The sequence below is a fragment of the Plasmodium berghei genome, assembly GCF_900002375.2.
Source record: "Plasmodium berghei ANKA genome assembly, chromosome: 11".
Lineage (NCBI taxonomy): Eukaryota > Apicomplexa > Aconoidasida > Haemosporida > Plasmodiidae > Plasmodium > Plasmodium berghei.
The window spans coordinates 803,658-825,444 of NC_036169.2; the positions used below are offsets into that span (position 1 = coordinate 803,658).

Genomic DNA, 21,787 nt, shown 5'->3' on the forward strand with positions numbered 1-21,787 from the left:
ACTGATATAATTTTTTTTGCACACTTTCGTTTTTTAAATAGAGTTTTTTTAAAATGAAATCCAAACTTTTCATGAAAATAAAATCTATATTTAAAATTATATGACATAGCATGATATAATAAATATGCTGGGGGCGTTTGCCATTTTTAAAAAGTTCCAACACGTTTTTACCAATCTCAAATATCTTGCTTATCTACCTTATTTTGGAAATCAATTTTTATTCATAACATATTTTTTAAAACTTGGCGACGAAACCTCCATGGTCCTTTTTTAGGATAAAAATGGAAATTTCCTTAAAATTTTTAGAAGCATATAAAACGACAAATAAATAGGACATACAAATGTTGGAAAAACAGAAAAAAGGTATAAAACGGCGCATTAATAGGGCACTAGAAGCATCACATCTATATATATATATATATCTGTGCTTATTGCACAAATTTGCTGAAAATTATAGAAATATACAAATATGGAAAAAATGTAAACATGCAATTAAAATGGATATTATTTTGTTTTCAGATTAGAACAATTGGGATATGTATATATATGCATATACATGTGCATAATTGGAAGCGTTTCGAATTTAATAAAAGCTGTAAAGAAAAAAGCCACTTATAATTAATACTATAGTTAACTCATTTCGTTTTACAACACCAACTGTTATTTATTTATTTATTTTATAATTTAGATATGCCTATGCAATTATTCTTGAATTATTTTTATCTGCTACTGTGCAAGGGCTGTATTGTTTTTCTTAACTTCTTTGATAAATTTTTTGATTAATTCAAAATTTTCATTTTGTGCAATTTCTTTTAATTTATTTTTATTTGAATATAATGCATTTTTGTAGTTTTCCAAATTATTTTGTATATCTTCATTATTAAATAAAGTCGGATTTGAATTTTGTTTATTTCCATTTAGTAGGAAATTCATAGGAATATCATGTTTTTTAGATAAAATATAGTTATTTTTTTTATTTTTTTTACTTGTTTTACTTGTTTTTTTACTTTCATCTTTGTTTGTATCGGACAATATACTACTTGTATATTCTATATTAATATCACAATTTTGTGAAGTATTATTTAATTCATGAAAAATATAATCTAAAATTTGGTTGTGTTTACTATTTTGATCATTATTTATTTCAGGACAATTTACAACATCGCTATTTTTTTCATTTGTATAATTATTTATTTTATCATAAATATTTTGGTTATTAATAAAATTCATATTATTTTCAAACTTAAAATTTTCAAAATCATTTTTGTTACTATTTTTTTCATTACAAAGATAATTCATTTTATTCTCGTCAGATTTATATTTATGTAAACTTACTGTATTGTTACAATCTAGTTTTTTTTCATCATTTTCTAAATTTATATGAATATAATTACCTGCATCTTTTTTATCATATACATTATTATTATATTTGGTTTTTTCATTATTTAAGCAATTTTTTATATTCTTTGTATGGTAATATGTTTTAACATTTTTCATTTGTTTAGTTATTTCCTTTTCAGAAAGTTTACATAAATTTTTGTAATTTTCATGTATATTATTTGTATCTTTGCAGTTCTGTTCACTTTTTTTTCCATTTTTTACATTATCTATATATTCACAATATTCACAATATGAATCATATATCACATCACCTATGCGCTCGTTATGTATGTGTTCGTCATTTATGTGTTCGTCATTTATATTTTCGTCATTTATGTGTTTACTATTATCCCATCCATTGTTTGGATGCACATTGCTATTTACAGATTGATCATTTTCATATTTAGAAATATTATTTGGTTGGATATCATTTCTTTTAATATATTCAAAATCACCAGTTTGTTTTTTTTTATCATAAAACAATATAGGTGGTGTATCTGCATATTTTGTTGTATTTTCATAAGTATTATCAGATGTGTCATTATTTTTAACTTCATTTAAATATTTACTTTTTAATAATATTTCATGTATATCTTCTATATTTATATTTGTAAATCTTTTTCTATTTTTAACATTGAAAATTTTTTTAACATCTTGATTTTTATCATTAAATTGAATTTTTTTATTTTTTTTATTTGTAATAAATATGTTAGAATCATCCATACAATTGATAACTGGATTTTCATTTTCCAATACATTTGTTCTATCCTTATAATAGTTTATTTTTAAATCATAAATATTTTTTTTTTCTCTAATTTTTTCATGCTCATTTTTATAAAATTCTAAATTCCCACAATCTTTGTTGGTATAATTACTATTTTGTTTTCCAAAAATTGTTTTATTTGGTTCATCATGTTTTTTGTTAATTCCAGATATATAAGAATATTCAGATATGGATTCATCATCTTTATTTTCACAATTATTAGAAGTATATATATTATTCGAGCATGATTTAACACTTTGATTATTATTCATAGAAAAAAATACATTTTTATTTGAATTTTTTAAATCAAAATTTGGAGAACAATCATAATTTATCATTTCGTCATCAGGTATAGCAATAGGGTTTATTGATTTTTTATTTTTTTTTAAATTATTTTTCAGATAATTTATTTCGTTAATTTTATCCTCATATATTGCTTTATTTGTTTCACATAATTTTGATGGTACTTCCAATATATCATTTTCTGTATTTTTTTTTCCACAATTTGGATAAAATGAAATATTTTTGTTTACGCTTGGGCAAGTTGATACGTTACTTATTTTTTTTGTGTTTCTAGATGGTAAATTTATTGGCGATAAACTATTTTCATTATTATTTTTATTCATATAACAATTTATTACCATATTACTATTTTTCCCATTAACGTAATTATCATTTTTTTTTTTATCACAAAAAATAGATGTGGAACAGTTTCCATTTTCGTTATTTATTAGTTGACATTTAAGTTCCTTGCCTGCTAAATTCATATTATTATTATTATTATATGCAACTTCATTTTGAACTTTTTTATTTCCTGTGAACATTTCAGGTGGTTTGTTAAAATGGTGAATATTATTCTCAAATAATCCTTCACATATTTTATTTGAAACGTTAAGATATCGATTTTTATCAAATTCTTCAAATCGTTTAAACATGTTACCATTATTATGATTACTATTATTATTAATATTACATGTGGGATTAGAAAAATAGCTTTTCCAAGGTATTTGATTAAAAGGTTTATTATCCATTTTCATAAAATTGTTTCGATTTGGATTCATCAATTCATTTGATGTTTTGTAGTCATTATTCAAACCACCTTCTATGTTATAATTGTTTGGCCTTGTATTTAAATCTTGTATATCATTAAAAAAAGGATATGTTTTGTTATGATAATTAAATGATTGGAAATTGTCATTATAATTTTTGTCTAAATTATTATTTGCATAATCATAAATGTTATATTCATTTTCATTATTATATGAATTTTTTTTTAAAAATATATTTTGATTAATATTATTCATACAAACACATTTTTTTTTTTGAAATCCATAATTTTGTTGTATATTAAAATTATTATATACATTTTCATCTAAATAAGAACAGACACAATATGGGTAATTATTCCTTGGCAAAATATTAGTTGTATTACTTTCAAAATGTTTATTTGGATTATATATTTTAGAATTAATTTTAGAACCTGGAATATTAGGTAATTCATATCCAATATTATTATAATTGATATTTGGCGTATTCAAATTTTGATTGTATGGGCCATAGTGAGGATAAGGAATAGAAGGTGTTGTGTTTGGAATATCGTCGTTAAACATTTTATTCTGATTTAAAGACATAAATTCATTTATTTTATTTTTGACAGAATATGTTAAAGATTGTCTTTTATTTTCTGTGAATTGATCTTTAAAACAATCACTTAATGTGGCAAATATTTTTTCTTTTTTATATTTTTTATCATAAGTATTTATAATATTTTTTAATTTATTTAAAAAATTATGATCATTATAATGGTTAAGAATAAAACTATTAATTTTATTTAAATATTGATATATTTCTTTATTTTTTTGATTTTCATATTTTACCCAATCTTCATTTTTCATATAATCTGTTTTTCTTTTTTTTCGTTTTGATATTAACAGGTCAGGTAAATTATATTCATTTATATCACTAATACTAAGCCTTGATCTTTTAGTTTTTTCAGCAATATATTTACCACATAATAACCATCTTAAAAGAAATAAAATAGATATTTTTTTACTATTTTTATAGCCATAAAATTTACAAGAAATTGTCTTAAGCCTCATACTGCCTTTATATCTATACCTTACTCGAAATTCTTTATTATGTGGATGAAAATGTGGTTGCCACATTGTATCAATTGCATTATAATTTATTTTTCTATTTTTTATTTGTTTTATTCTTTTTTTGTTTAATAATATTGATGCTCCATTATTTATTCCTAAATTTTTTATTGGGTTATCACAAATACAAATAGAATCACAAAAACTACACCTTGCATATTTAGTATCATTCATTTTATTTTTTTCATTTTCCAAATTTATAGATTTTTTTTTTTCATATATAACATCATCTTCACTTGATTCTCCAAAACAAAATAAAAAATCACTATGCTCAAGTTCATTATATTTTGATATATATTCTTTTAGAAAATAATTTATTTTAATATAACTATTATTCTTTCTATCTTTAATAATTATTTTAGAAAAATCAACATTATCATTATTCATAATATAATCGACAATTTTGTGTATTTCATCAATTTGGTTATTATCTTTATTTTCATCATTTTCTTCTTTATCTTTTTCTTTTTTTTCATTAATAATAAATTCCTTTGATATATTATTTATTTCAATATTAGTGTGTAAATTATTGTTTTTATAATTCTTCATATCTTTAGTTGTTTTTTCATAATTAAATATATCTATTTCATCATTTTTTACATTATTATTTTCCTCATTAAACTCTTTTGACTTATTTAATTCATTTCCCCCTTCCGTTATATAACTATTATTGCTTTGATTTTCAGTTTGGTATTTACTGTCTTTTTTTAAGTTAAGTATATCGTATTTTCTATAATTATTTACATTTTCGCTATTATTTATTCCATTTTCATAATCAAAAATATTTTTGTTTTTTTTGGGTCTAAAAAAATATATTTTTCGTGTAATTTTAGTATTATTCTTTGTCTTTGATATATTTTTGTTATTTTTTAAATCATTTTGAAAATTATTTGATAATGTATTTTGTTTTTCATATTGAATTTCATTTGGAAATATGCAATCATTTTCAGAATCATCTTTTCCATTGTTTATTTTCATAACAAAGTTATCATCCACATCTACTATATGATTATTATTAAATGTGTTTTTTTTATTTTTTTTTAAAATATCTCTTTTATTTGATAATAAAAAGCTATTATTTGCATCATCAATTTTATCATCTTTTTTTATTACGTTATTATTATAGTTAATAGATTTATTTAATTGTTTGTTTTGTATATTCCCTTCGTCGTTTACACTTTGGGAGCTATAAGAATAATGAAAATCATAAACATCATTATAGTCGTTTACCCCGTTAGAAATGCATGAATAGAATTTTGAATTGTCTTTTTCACTGAACTTATCACACTTTCGATATTTATCAATAACTATATTTTTTATATTCACACTTTGCATTGTTTCCATTTCTGATTCATCATTTTTTTCCATAGAACTATGTGTTCTACTCTCTCTGCTTGCATACACGCTATTTGATTTTTGATTTTTTTTTTTATTAATTGAAAAATCATCAGAAAAATAAAAGTTATAATTTTTACTAGTATATTGATTTTTATATAACGAAAAATTCATTTTCTCTTTTTTATATTTATAATTACAATATTTTTGTTCATTTGTTTTTATAAAGTTATTTCTGAATTTTTTCATAACTTTGTTTTTATCGAAATAATCTGATTTTTCATTTCGAACATTTTTTAAATATTCAAAATTATTTTGTTTTTCAACTTTTGGATTTAATATTGTGTCTAAATTTTTGTAATATTTTATATTTTCTTCAAAATCATCATTTGAATAGAAAGATGTCATATCATTCATATTTTCTTTATCACATTTTTTTTCCAATAATAGATATGATATATTTTTTTCAGATTCATTGTAATTTTGATCTTTTTTTATTTTATCATCTTTCTTTATATTATTTTCTATTTTCCTCGAAATCGAGCTATCAAAACATTTTTCTTGAACTGATGTTTTTCTATTTTCCAAATTCCCAATCATAAATTTTTTATTTTTTATAGAATCGTTTAAATTATCAAAATTTGGAATAGACATATTTTTAAAATCAATAAATTCATTTTTTCTATTTATATTTGTATTTATGAAAATATTCTCACAATTTGTGGAATCATTTTTTTTAACAGCACTCTGATTTTCATTAATAATTTTTTTTTCTTTATTTAAGGAATTATTATTTATTAAGTTATTATCAACATGTATATTTTTCCCATCTACATTTTGTGGGGTTTTATTTATTTCAAAATTTTCTTTAAAATTATTTGTATCTATATTTGTACCTGAAGCTATGCTGCTTAAATCTAAAGAAGCATCTATACATTTATTTCGTTTTTTTAAGGTATTATATATATTTTCTTTGTAGTTACTTTCCTCATTTTCTATATTATTAAAATATTCAAAATACTTTTCCATATATCCATCATTATTTATTCCATTATTTTCATCATTAATATTATCCCAAATACTTTTCCTTTTATCTTGGTTTGTATCTTTTATTATTAAAGATGATTCTGAATTTAATATTTTTGTGTTTTTTTTTTCATCGTCAAATGAAAACGAATTAATTATTTCTCCATTATTTTTGTCTGAGTTGAATTCTATTATATATTTTTTATTATTAAAACCGTTACATAATCCACTATTATTATTTTTATAATTTATATATTCATCACTTTTCCTTCCAATGTGTTTATTTTTATTTTTATTTTCATTTTCCTCTCCAGAAATATTTAGTGCATGGAAATTCTTATTTATACTTCCCATTGTTTAACTATTTAAGTCTTTTGTTTTATTCTAAAATTTGACAAAATGGAAAATACAACATGTACAATATAATTTATATGCACTTATACTCATGTACATAAAAACAAATGCATTAATATAAATTATGGATATGTTGTATGTATTATATATAAGTTTTGAAAATTTTTTAATACATTTATTTATAGTGAAAATAAAGTGGGGCTATTGTTCATTTTTATATATATTCTATCCAAAAAAGGAAAACAAAATAATAACAATCTCAATAAATAAATATATATATATATATATATATATATATATATATATATATATATATATATATATATATACAATAAATTCGTTTATTTGTTCTATAAAATGACTACAGTTTAATCAAATATATATTTTTTTGTCTTAAATTTGGAAAAATATTTATAAATAGTAAAACTATATATATGTGTATACAGCAAAAACGAATGTGTTAATATAGAAATTCAAAATTAACACATTAAAATGAATATATCAAGTTATTCACACTATATATATCGTTGTATATTGTATAAATAAATCCTAAATAAACAAAAAAATAAAAAAAAATCCTATTAACATGTATATATATATATATGCATACCCATATTAATTCATTTAAAAATAGCTAAAATAACAAACAAATAAGTTATTTAATTTTGTTAATTTTTTGTATTGTATTTTTATTTATGATTTAATTAATTTACGAATGAAAACATACAAACAGATATATACATAATTATATTTCTGTAACAATAGATGCAGAACCACAAACATTAATTAGATTTACGCGAATATATATAAACTTGTACAAAGTATTATTCAATTATATAAGTATGTAATACGATTCTGTGTATATGCCTATGTACATAAGTTAGTGATATTTTTTATCTATTTAACGCCATAAAATTATGCACATATATATATAATAAAACATTGTAATTTTACATTTTCTATTAATAAATATATGTAAATATAATCAATTTAATAATTAGAAATATATATGTATATTATTTGTATATCAAATGTCTATATAATAGCAACAATTTTATAAAGAAATATATAAAACATGGAATGGAAATATAAGAAAATATTATTTATAATAAATTATAGATGTATATATATATGTGTATTAAAAACAAAATTTTTATCTAAAATATGAAAATACATCTCCGAAAAATTGTTAATAAAATAAAATTTAATTCTTCAAATATATCTGGTTTTAGACTAACAACAATAATAATAATAATAATAAAATTTAAACATATAAAACATAACATTATTGTTACTTTTATCTACAATTTGAAAAAAAAATATATTAATAATAAATTGAATATATACATTAGTTAAAATTCACAATTTGTTTATTTTGATATAGTCTATTTCTTGTCCATTTTTTTTGAAAATAAATAATTAGATGCAAGTATATATATTTCATTATTTGACAAAATACTATAATTACAATAACTATATAATTAAAAAGACGCGTTATATATATTATTTATATATAATAAATTCAAATTTTTGTTAAAAAAAAAATTATTTATAGCTATTGAAAATATATCCATCTACATTACATTAAAAAAATATATAAACGATTATTCTTAAAAATTAAATGAATCTTTCTAAGTTAGATATATATACATATATATGCAAACTAAATTAAAAAAAATGAAATAATCATAGAACAATATGAACCAAGCGTATTTTTTTGTAAAGAATAAAAAAATTAAAAACTAAAACTTTGAAATAAATATAAGGGACATTGAAATTCCTTGATCAATAAACAATAGATGGCAAATGTCAATACAAATATATGCATAGATAGATGCATACATATGAATATATCTCAAAACATATAATAAAAATAAGTCTATATGCACACCACACCTTTATATACTTGTCATATTAAGAAATATGATGCATGCATATACATATATGTAAAATACATATATTTTTGGGTTGTTATATGGTATATACTATTATAAATTAGAGTTTTTTTTAATTATATATGGTAAAATAATAATATGCGTTTAATTCTGTTTTTTTTATTTGTTTTCATTTAAAAAGACAAATTTATTGAAAATTTTGAAAAAAAAAATATATCTATATATTTATACATAAAAATATAAATATTTATAATTAAGAATACATGCATAGATCATATGCAACCACAACCATAGAAAAAAGCAATATACAATCATAGGCATAGAAATATGCAATATGCAACCATAGATATAGAAAGATACATGCATAGAACCATTGATATTTAATGATACATGCATGTATTAATGATAATTATATACATATACTATATATAGTATATATCTGTAGAGATACATGCAGACATATAATACATATATGAATACAAATATATAAAAGGCATACAAACATACATAAAATTAATATTGCATGCATATGAAACATATATAGATATCTACATTGTACATAGGTATGATACATGCATGCAATGTATTATCTAATATAATACAACACAAACTAGTATTTGCAAATATAAAAAATAATAATTAATTTATTTATTATATGCTTGAATAATTAAATAAATAATAATGGAAGTAAAATATACAATAGAAATATAAATAATTGAATAATGTATTTATATTAAATTATCGTAATTATTTATATATATTATTATTTTTTTTTTTTTTCCAACCAAATAGAAAAAATCAAAATTAAAAAGATATTCATATGTTTAATTGTAAAGCTCACTAAATTATCATGATATGATGTAATTATAGAGAAAATAAAACAAGTAAATAAAAAAAACAAATAAATAAATTAAAATAACAATTTTTATTATTATTTTATTTATCTTATATTTTTATGAATAATGGCATAGTTATGTAATTTTGAAGGTATACATATATATATGTATATAATATTTTTACATAATATATTATTACACATAGCATAAAAAAGAAAAGTGGACCAAAGTGTATTTTTATGGTTCCATTGAAAAAATATTATAACTGTAAATATATTATGTACATTTTATCTTAAAGAAAAAATTATGAATGCAAAAAAAATCGAAATAAAAAAATTTGGTGAATTATTTTTTTTCGTTTTTTAGTATATTATGAAAAGTAAAGGAAATTACACACCATATATGTACACACATTTATATTAATAAATCTATATTAATGATAATTAAACAAATGTATGAAATATATATATATATATCTATATTACTACAAAGCTATTTAAATATATGTATATATATATATATATACATGTGTTATTTCACATTTTTTATATTTTTAATTTTTATTTTTTATTTTAAAACATACCAATAAAAATATCATGAATGAAAACCAGTTCAAAAATGAATAAATAAACAAAAAAAATATATATATGCAAATTATAAAAAAAAGATTTAAAATATAAATCTTTCTATGAAATTGTATGAAATATAAATTATTTTTATAACTATAAAACAACGGTTTATATAGGTACACACCAAAACAAAAAACTCATTTTTTAGCATATCTCTTAATATATATACAACTTATGTGTAACAACGCATATGAAAACTCAACAGTTATGTTTTTTAAACATTATTAAAATTTCACAAAATGATACATAACAAATAAAATAAAATAAAATATGAATGTGATATTTTAATTGTTTCACTTTATACGCATAAATATATGGGAAAATATAAAATACAAGATTATATATTTTATTTGTATACCTATATAATATATATATTAACTGAAACAGAACAAAGATAAAAAATAGACAATTTCCTTACACACACGCATTTAAGTAAGCGAGATGAAAATAAAAAATAAAAAAATAAAAAAAAATAAATCAACTATAATAGAATAAGAAATAATTTGATATTTACATGAACAAGCAATAAAAAATAAAGAAAAGAATATAAATTAATATGATCAAATTATTCACATTAAATTTTTGATTTTAATTCCACACTTATATTGAATATGGAAATTAAATTGTATACACATATTATGGTTTCACTTACAAAAATATATAACATATTTATCATTGTTATAAAACCATAGTCTTTCATAAGGTTTTATTTTTGTTAGGAATTTATTAGGTAATATGTATAGTAAATATTTCTTTACATTTTAGCTATTAAATATGTACATGCAGGAAAAAAAAAATAAGAAGGGTAAATCTATATGCTAATAAAAAGAAATAAAACATGGTAAACCTTCGAATTTCTTTATATCTTCCTATGAAATATTTTGTGTTTTTTTATGCCAATTATCAATATATATATTAGTTTTTAAATGACAATAAATAGAAACATTACATTAAATTTTTATTTTATGAAAAATAAGTCTTATGTGATAAAAAAAATATAATACATATAATGAGTAATAGTTTGGGTGAAAATGGAACATATTAAAAAAACGCATATAATTAGCTTATTATATAAAAAAGAATATATTTGGTGATGTCTTATTAATTTTATGTACATATATAAAGTTTATATATATTCAAAACCAATTAATTTTTATTAAATCTCATATTTATTCATTTATTTGATTAATTTTTTAATATCACAATTACGCAGTATATATAAAATTGTCTTCATTATATGTGTAATAAAATTATTTATTTTATAAACCCTTTATTTGTGGATATAAAAAATTATTTAAATATTTTTATGCCTTAATTAATTGTTGAATGTCGTAATCATCGTTTCCTTTACCATTTTATTCCCTTGTACAATATGTATTAACTGTCCAAATAAGTAAATGTAGGAATATGCACAGTTATATTATGAAGTTTTTTAATTTTCATCATTATTATATTTGATATAAGAACTTATAGAAGGAAGGTTTTTATCACCATATTTAGAAACCTGTCGTAAAATCATATCCCCAACCACAATATAAGACGATGCTTCAATTACAGGGGGAATTCTTGGCAAAATGCAACAATCATGCATTCCTTTTACTCTTAAGGTACATAATTCCCCTTCAAAATCACTTGTTTCTTTTTCTATTTGTATTGACGAAACTGGTTTTATTGCTGATCTAAAAATAACATTATTCCCTGTTGAAATTCCAGCTAAAATCCCACCACAGTTATTTGATTTTGTAATTAATAATTTGTGCTTATTTGACATAGTACAATATTTGTTTGAAATATTTTTTCCCTCATATTCATTTTCACAGAATTTTTTTTTTTTTTTATCATCATTTGTATTATTAATTTCTAATTCTTTCTTAACCTGTTCATATTGATGCTCCTCTTTTATCTCATTTATATTTGAATTTACACATTTATTTTCTTCATTTAAATAACTATTTTTTGTCTTATTTTTTTCCAATGGAGCAAATAAATCATTATGCTCAGATCCTAACATATAAGACCCGTTAAAACCACTTCCAAATTCTATACCTTTTATTGCCGGTATGGATAAAATAACTTTTCCTAACTCTGACTCCAATTTATCAAAAATGGGTTCCCCAATTCCAATAGGAATATTTTGAATAACACAAGTAGCAATTCCTCCTATACTATCTCCTTTATTTTTTATTTTTAAAATACATGAACATATTTGTACAGCTGTATAGGGATGTGGACATCTTGTTTGAAGTGATATCCATTCATTGTTATGTATAATAATTGTTTTATTATTACATTGTATATTATTTTCTTCTTTTTCAGAGGATGTTAATATTCCATCCAAATCATATATATTATTAAAATAATCCATAAATATTTTTTTATCTTTATTATATTTAACACATCCATATTTATCAATTATTTCTCTGCTTGGTGGATTATTTTCAAACATTTCATTAACTAGTTTAGGTATTTTTATATTTCCAACAGAATATACATAAGAAATTATATGAATATTATAATAATTTTTTAGCCATTGTTCAATACATGATCCCGCTGCCACTCTTGTTGCAGTTTCACGACCCGAAAATCGACTACTTCCACTTTTATTTTTAACATTATATTTCATAAAATATGTATAATCGCCATGACCAGGGCGTGGAATATTTATAAAATTAGAATATAGATCTTTTTTTACATCTTCATTTTCGATTAGAAATGTAATAGGTGTTCCCAATGTTTTATTATCATCAAAACCTGATAATACAATTAACTTATCTGGCTCATTCCTATTAGATGTTAATTTAGATTGGTTTGGTTTTCTTCTATTTAATTGTTTTTGAATTTCCTCAAAATTTATCGTAATATTTGGTAAAAAACCATCAATTACACATCCAATTCCTTTTCCATGACTTTCACCAAATGTTGTAACTTTCAATAATGTCCCATATGTGCTCATACTTTATTTTATTTGCATGTTCATATTTTATTTTTTTTGTTCATGCATTTTTATTATCTTCAATAGATAGCTATTTTTTTTTTTTTTAAACTGAAATATATTTATAATAAAAGGGAAAAATTAATCTTTATATAAAATCCATTACACATATAATAACATGATCCCTGTATAAATTACAATAATATTAAATATCGACAATATATATATCAGTTTTTATTTCTATCTCGTTTTTTACAAAACATTTGATGAATATGTTTTTAAATGTATATATTTTTTTTATTTACTAACGACATTAACAATAGGGTGATGAAAGTATGGCTATAGTTATTTGTTCATAAAAATGTTACTTTATGTATGTTAGGTCATTAAATTTTTAATAAAAAGATGTTAAAAAGGAAAAGCAAATAATGAGTTGAAGATATCTTATGTTTGGAAAAATAAATAATGTTATACAAAAAACATCTCCGAAAATGTTATAATTAAAATGTATAGTACCTTAAACAATAGGCATTTACGATTATAACGGAAAAAAATATATATATATATTCAGTATTAATTGATATACCAAAATAATGCAGATTATATGTATGCATATTTTTTTAACAATGATTATTCTTAGTTTGTTTATGAAATGATAAAATTTAAAATCCTTTTGAATTTCTATATATAGTTTTTAATGTTTACATATAAATCAAATTTGTACAATTTTAAGTAAATCGGAAAAAAGTAAACCTGAATGAAGGTAAAAGCAAAATTTTAATAAAACTAAAATAAATGTTAAAACTTAATAATTAATTCTAGAAAATATAAAATATAGTAATATATAATTATAAAAAAAAAAATTAATATACATGAAAAAAAAATAAAAGTAAAAAATATTAAGGAAAATTGGAAATACACAAAAAGAGATGAACAACTCATACAAGTATAAGTCCATTACAATGGGGGTAAGGCACAACACACAGATTGCAACCGGGTGAATAATTATACCTTAAAAGCTAATACATTATATATGTACATAATTAAAAAAATATAAATAAAAAATAATTTGTTTCACAAATATAGTCATGTAACAATAAAATGTTACAAAAATTAACTCAATATTAAATACATACACTAAATGTGTATACATATACCTATATGAAAATTATCCTATATTCATAAAAATTTATAAAATTATAATTATTTTTTTTTATGAATTTATTTAATTAATTTTCTGAATTATTTATGTTCTGAAGCCTCTTGACCAGTTGGCAAATTATTTTGATTGAATTTATCTGAATTGGAAACTCCATTAAAACAATTATAATTAGAAACATTGTTTTCGCTTAAATTTCCTAAATTATTTTTGTTAATACTAAAAGGTATGTTTGTTTGTGATAAATTTATTAAGTTATTATTTGGGTTTCCATCTCCTTCGGTACATTCTCCTAATTGTAATCCTAAAATATTATTATTTATAGAATTATTATTTTCTAAATTATTTAGTTCTTGTTTTTCTGCTTCCAACATACCTTGAATATATTCATTTTCATTATATTCGGATTTATTTTTATCCTTTTTCATTTCTGGTGGTGTTTTTGGCATACTAATCGAGATTTGAGCAACCTTGTTATCGAAGCTTTCATTATTTGTATTTTGGGTAGTATTATTTATTAGTTTTTTATTTAAAAAGTAGCCATTTGTTCCGATTTCGGGCATATTCTGCACAAAAAAAAATTTACAAGGTAATATATAAATAATAGTTCGCATTATTTTCATATCGTGTATGAATATTTTAGTGAATCAAATATCATTACTGATGTATCTATGTGGTCATGAGAATAATTGCAGTAATAATTGGCACAGTATGCTCCTATTAAATTAGTTGGTAGAATGGAAAAAGAAATAAAGGTTTATCAAAATATATTTTATTATAAACATTTACAATATATTCATAAATGATCATATTTTTTTTCACTGATTTTTTTGGACGTTTACCAAATTTGCATGGAACATTTGGATGAATATAAATGCACTCTGAACCAAAGGCACAATAAGGCCAATTTCGACACTATGAAAAAATTAAAATTAAATTATATTTATTTATTCATATATAATATAAAGATATCTTCACGAATTATGATCCTCTAATGGTTTTATAAATAGGTATACATTCATATATGCCTATTTCAATAATACTTGTCAAAATTTATGAACATGTAATAATATCTTACATTTTCCACTGGATGGATATATCGGCATTTATCTCCAAATTGGCAATTTGGGAGATAAAGGCATTTTTTGGGAATCTAAAAAAAACAAATGAACTCACATGCATATTATATATATACATACATACACACGAAAATGTGCAGAATAATATAATGAACAGCATTCAAATGAGGATATAGCGAAAAAGTGGGACAAATATTTCCAAAAAATTTACCTTCACCATTGTATTTGCAGGATCAACTATTCCATCTTGGTTAACCATTTGGTTTCCACCAGCTATAGAAAAAAATTAAAAAAATGACATAAATATGTACATATATATTTTTCGGCATACCAAAATTACCAAATGTTTGACTAGCCAAAAACACAAACATAAGAAAAATTATATGCACAAGCTAGCTAATGTGCATATTTTTTTTTATTAAAAATGTACCTATCGCTACATTTGTGCCACCATCATTTACGTGATTTAATTTTGTTTCATCTTGTAAATTGAGATTTTGGGTATTGGGTAATTGGTCATTTATTTGAGAATTTGCAATATTATTTTTATCATTGTTATTTGTCATATTATTGGCATTTTGATTTATCCATACATTAGATATCATTGGTTGTGTTGTGTGTGCATTGTGGGGTTTTATTGGTGATTTATCAGAATTAGCATAACTTTTATTAAAATGAATTTGTTTGTTAAATTTTTGAGTATGAAATTGTTCTTGATTTTTTTGATTGTTTAAATACATATTATTATTTGGATTTCCAAAATTTAAGGTGTTGTTATTTTTTGCATTAATGTTCATAATATTATTTTTCGGATATGAATAATTACTACTGTTCATATTATTTGGGAATTTATTAGTGTGTACAAAACCAGGTTGAGGAATCATATTTTTTTGTTGCATATTATTAATATAATGATTTGGATTTGGGGGATTAAAATAATTATTATTCACATTATTAGCCATATAGCTATTAGTTGGGTTATTCACATTTCCATCTAATATATTTGGTTGAGATACCATATAATTACCTTGGTAATATTTTCCTTCAAAATTCATGCCCTTGTCATATGGATAATTTCTGTTCATGACGTAATTGGGCATTTCTTGAGGATTTAAATCTAGCCAAAAAAAAAAAAAAAAAATAAATAAATAAATATCGTAGTAAATACCAAAGTGACGTAACTATTTTTTTATTTCATTTGGTATTTCATTTTTTATTTCACTTTTTATTTCATTTTTATATATTCATTAATTTCTTAAAACGATATAATATTTACACACATATGAATATGCAAATTTGTTTACTTGAAGAAGCGGGTTGTAAAAATGGGAACGTTTTATCATCACCAAATCTTGGATTTGGCCTAAAAATAAGTTAATACATTTTATGAATATAAACATAAATTTATACAAAGGTTAAAGAAAACGAAAGGGTGAAATCAGCCTATTTAATATTTATACTGCATATGAAACATATTTTATTCATTTGTTTTTTTTTGAAGTTTCCATAATATTACTTTAAAATGGCTTTATTTTTTTTATCCAAATTGTTGTATTCATCAGAAACTGAGTTTTTTCTCTGTTCCATTTCTAGGATAAGGGATACAAAAAATATAATAATAAATAAATGAACAGTTCATAATTTATATATTTTGGCTAGCAACAACAATGAAAATTAATCCCCAATATTATACAATAAATGAAATTAAAAAAATTGAGTTATATTTAGAATAATTTATTATGTATATATGACCATATTTCATTTTTTTTTTTACCATTATTAGAGCATAATTCATCACTATATGAATATTCTTTGTTTCCTTTTTTCACTCCACCTTTTTTTTCAACATAAATTTTTCTATTAGGTGATAATGAACGACTATAACTTCTATCGTTTATTCGACCCTTTTCTCTTAATTTTAATTTTTTATCATATTTTTCATTATCATTTAATCGCCTTCTAGATTGATTTCGATCATAATGAAACTTTCGCGAATGAATTCTTGAAGAGTTGGATCTGATACTTATTTCCCTTTGTCTTTTTTTATATTTTTTTGAAAATGGGTCAGGATCATTATTAGAATATTTATCACTACTACTTCGAATACTTTTGGATCCTTTTCTGGAACGTGAAATGTTTCTTTTATTTGAATCATAATCCTTTAAATAACTCTTTAAAATTAGAAAGCATTGAGGTGTTAATAATTAAAAAAAATAAAATAATAATGTATTATATTGTTGAAGAAAAGTAGAAAATACAAAAAATTGCATATGCATTAATAATTTCTTTCTTTATTTTTCACACTGTTCACATTATTTATAATATGAATATACATAAATATAAAGATTTTAAAATGCACAAACTTTTGATTTCTTGGATTGAGTGAGTGAATGTTTCGATCGCGAATCTGAGGGTTTAAGGGAAAAAATGAAGAAACAAAAACGAAGAAAAAATATGTAAAAATAGCAACATAATGGCATAAGGTGTTGAATGTTATATGACAAAAATGCAAGAAGATAAAATACATGAATATAAATTAAAAAATGAATATAAAACTCAAAATGATTATACCATGGCTTTTATTTGATCTTGATTTATCATCATTTAAATTATCGTCTTTTTGATTTTTTTTTATTTCATCAATAAGTTTTAATAACCAGTCAACGAAAACTGTAGTCTGTATTTTTGAATAAGTAAAAAAAATGTTATATATATATATGAGTTTTATTTTGTTTTGTTTTATATAATTATGAATATTATCATAAGGTTATTGCAATTGTTTAAAAGAATGTTGTTAATTTTGGACACATGCATATATGTATGGACATATTTTTTATCAAAATTTATAAATCCGTTTGTTTAATCATGTAATTCATATTTTTTTTTCTATTATTTTTATTACATGATCTCCTAAAAAGTCTTTTAATTCATTACACATAAATTCACTACCACTTTTTGAATTTCCGGCCATATGCCAAACATACTCAGTCAATATATCAACTTCATATTCTCCTAATAATTCTCTTAACTTTTCAGTAATGATGTTTTGATATTTTTTATCAGTTTCCGTATTGTTTGAAATCATTTTTTTTCTTTTTTATCTTATTCTGCTACTATCTTTTTTTAACAAATATTTGTTCAATCGTGGAAAATTATTTTCATCAATATATTTATACATACATGCATATATATATGCATATGCTTATACCTATATATAGATGAAAATAATTTTCGTGAAGTTGATTTTAACTTATTGTTTTCTATGGTATTTTTTTAACTAATATAAAAGCATTTTCTAAATAATATAGTTTTTTTAGAAATAAATTATAGCGCTTTGAAATTTCTATGATTATATTATATAAAAATAAAAGTATAAAAATATTTATATATTTAAATATCTAACCTTTTATTTTGGAATTGTTTTTTTTAATTCAAAATTATATAATTATCCATTTAAAAATTATTATAATATATATTTTATATTTATACATATAATAATTGAAAATAAATTATTTGCTTGTATATGTTACATTATATTGCATCCTTTTCGATACGTAATGATATATACATAATATTTTTTTTTTAAGATCTTATAAAATTTTGAATTTATTATAATTAAAAAAATACATATTATATATACTTATTTATTCGTTAAGTATATATATTTTATTTTTTTTTATATTTCACCAAATTCATACTTTATTTTGTAAACTCTATTATACATATAGCTATTTTTAACATTTTTAACGTTTTTTATATTTTCCTGTAATAGTTGTTATTTGCATACCATTTCCACTTCCATTTTATTCTGTTTGGATGTACAAACAATACATGTACATGTTCAATTCCATATCCCCTAATCGAGTACTATATGTATACATATATTAATATTAACACATTACAATTATATTTCAGCTATTTTTTTTTCTGTATTTAACTTTATAATTGAGATTTATTTACAATTAATATGAAACAAAGCAAATCAAAATATGTGCTAAATGCAAATATAAGAGCAAACATATTTTATCTATGATATATATTAAATGGAAAAAAAAAAAATATATATATGTACTAAATTTAACATGCATTTTTAGAAGAATAAATACTCTCAGATTAAGTAGAAATATACATCTCTGATGTATAAACTGTTTTTGGTCAAGATATTATTCCACATTTTATGATAAATAGTGATTATCACAATGCTTATATTCTACTACATAAAGGTATTTCTATATATGAATAATAAACTAATTTTATAAGTAATTAATATGCATTATTAAAATAAAATAATTTTTGTTTTATTTATATTTTGATAAAAACAACCAAAAATATTGCAAATTTCATTTAATTGTTATTATGTTTATTATATATATAAATATCTTGTTCATAATGTGTGCAATAAACAAGTAAATGAACAATCAAATAAATTAATAAAATGCTGGATGGATAAATATAACTACAATTGGAAATTCGTAAAAAATATAAATTCAAGAATAAAGAATTTTTATTTTACAAAAAACAACCCAGAATATTAAGATATATAATTTTTTTTAAGTTTCAAAGGATTATATAAATTTAACGAATAATACAAATAATATTTTAAAATAACTCATATTTTTACAATTTTTTTTTAATATAAACGCAAACAATTTTCTACAATTGCTGTATAAATAATTGTATAGTATATGTATATCTTATTACAAAATAACGGGAATAAGATGATTTGTGAAAATTTTTATATTATATAAATGTGTAAAGAATAATTTGTTTGTTTTGTGTACAACATTTTATTCTGCAGAGTCGCTTAAATAAGCATATAAAACATTCCGAAATTAGCAAATCGTTAAATATAGTTTTATAGTTTTGCGGATATAAATACACAAATATATTTTAGTTAACTATTTGCACACATGGTAGGCATGAATGATTAAAAAAAAATAACTAAAATATTAAATGAAACATCAAATTGTATTTTTATTTTTATTAGTATGCTTATTAAGTGGGCCGTTTTCAAACACAAATAAAAATGTATTGAGTTATGAAGTATTAAATAACAACATTAATAAATTTACATTTTTGAAAACAAACCAATATAAAAAAAAATGCACACAAAGAAGATATAGTCAAAAAGAAGCGAACAAATATACAAATTTATATACAATTAAAAATCCATTAAAATGCAAAGTTGTAAATAAAATAAAATTAGTTAGGGAAAATGCAAAGCATATAGTATATAATATTGAAATAAATCACAACAGACTTTTTAAATATATAGAAGGGCAATCATGTGGAATAATTCCATACTATTCTGAAAAAGATAATGAATATAATAATACAAAAATAGAAAATGATGTAAATTTTGAAAAAAATAAAAATAATGTCAAAACAAAAAAATGTGCAAGGTTATATTCTATATCGTCAGGTAATTGTTATAATTTATCTGTTGCAATACGGATACATAAATATGAAGAAAATTTGAATGAAATAAAAAATATAAAATATGGTTATTGTTCAGGTTATATAGAAAATATAAAAAAAAATGATGATATATATTTAACTGGGGCACATGGAAATTTTATTTTATCCAATAATGTTATTCAAAATAATACAAATTTAATTTTAATTGGAACAGGAACTGGTATATCTCCATATATAAGTTTTTTAAAAAAATTATTAATATGTGACAAGAATAATCCAATAAAAAAAAATACATATTCTGGTTTTATACATATATTTTATGGAGTTTATAATGAAGATTCAATTTTATATTTAGAAGAATTAGAAAAGTTTAAAAAATTATATCCTAATAATTTACACATACATTATGTTTTCTCTGTAAATAAAAAATTAGATGGATCGTCATTTTATGTACAAGATGAAATACTTAAAAAAAAAGACGAATTTTTTCACCTATTTAATGATTATGAAACAGAGCTTTATATATGTGGTCATAAAGAAATAAAACAACAAATTATGAATATTTTAAAAAGCGATAAAAATTTTGATATTTCAAAAAAAAAAAAAATTCATGTTGAAGTTTATTAATTTGTAATAAACTAAATGATATATCCACAAGTATATTTCCATTCCATATATTAGTACACATATTTTTTCCACTAAATGTTTGTATTAATATAGTAAAAAAAAATTATAAATTTTAAAAATATTGATAGTTAATTAATTAAAAAAATATGAATTTGCATCCCTTGTATTTGTTAGTTATACCCACGACCTTTGGAATAT

The 21,787-nt window shown here is 20.7% G+C and overlaps 4 protein-coding genes across 4 annotated transcripts; 1 reads left to right on the plus strand and 3 right to left on the minus strand.

Annotated features, from left to right (window-relative positions):
- Positions 1–726: 726 nt before the first annotated feature.
- Positions 727–7,014, minus strand: PBANKA_1121800 (AP2 domain transcription factor AP2-SP3; the record flags this gene model as incomplete). Its single annotated transcript, XM_034565760.1, has 1 exon — positions 727–7,014. The coding sequence occupies one exon, from the start codon at positions 7,012–7,014 to the stop codon at positions 727–729; it is 6,288 nt and encodes a 2,095-aa protein (XP_034422425.1).
- A 4,792-nt stretch (positions 7,015–11,806) lies between these two features.
- PBANKA_1121900 (chorismate synthase) lies at positions 11,807–13,327 on the minus strand (the record flags this gene model as incomplete). The annotated part of the gene is made up of 1 exon (XM_034565761.1): positions 11,807–13,327. The coding sequence occupies one exon, from the start codon at positions 13,325–13,327 to the stop codon at positions 11,807–11,809; it is 1,521 nt and encodes a 506-aa protein (XP_034422426.1).
- Positions 13,328–14,548: 1,221 nt separating this feature from the next.
- Positions 14,549–18,629, minus strand: PBANKA_1122000 (nuclear polyadenylated RNA-binding protein NAB2, putative; the record flags this gene model as incomplete). Its single annotated transcript, XM_034565762.1, has 12 exons — positions 14,549–15,031; positions 15,127–15,182; positions 15,308–15,380; positions 15,544–15,618; positions 15,756–15,817; positions 15,975–16,661; positions 16,849–16,907; positions 17,061–17,133; positions 17,319–17,715; positions 17,908–17,951; positions 18,116–18,221; positions 18,447–18,629. 12 exons carry the CDS (start codon positions 18,627–18,629, stop codon positions 14,549–14,551), a joined length of 2,298 nt encoding a protein of 765 aa, XP_034422427.1.
- A 1,868-nt stretch (positions 18,630–20,497) lies between these two features.
- PBANKA_1122100 (ferredoxin--NADP reductase, putative) lies at positions 20,498–21,589 on the plus strand (the record flags this gene model as incomplete). The annotated part of the gene is made up of 1 exon (XM_034565764.1): positions 20,498–21,589. The coding sequence occupies one exon, from the start codon at positions 20,498–20,500 to the stop codon at positions 21,587–21,589; it is 1,092 nt and encodes a 363-aa protein (XP_034422428.1).
- Between the last annotated feature and the right edge of the window lie 198 nt (positions 21,590–21,787).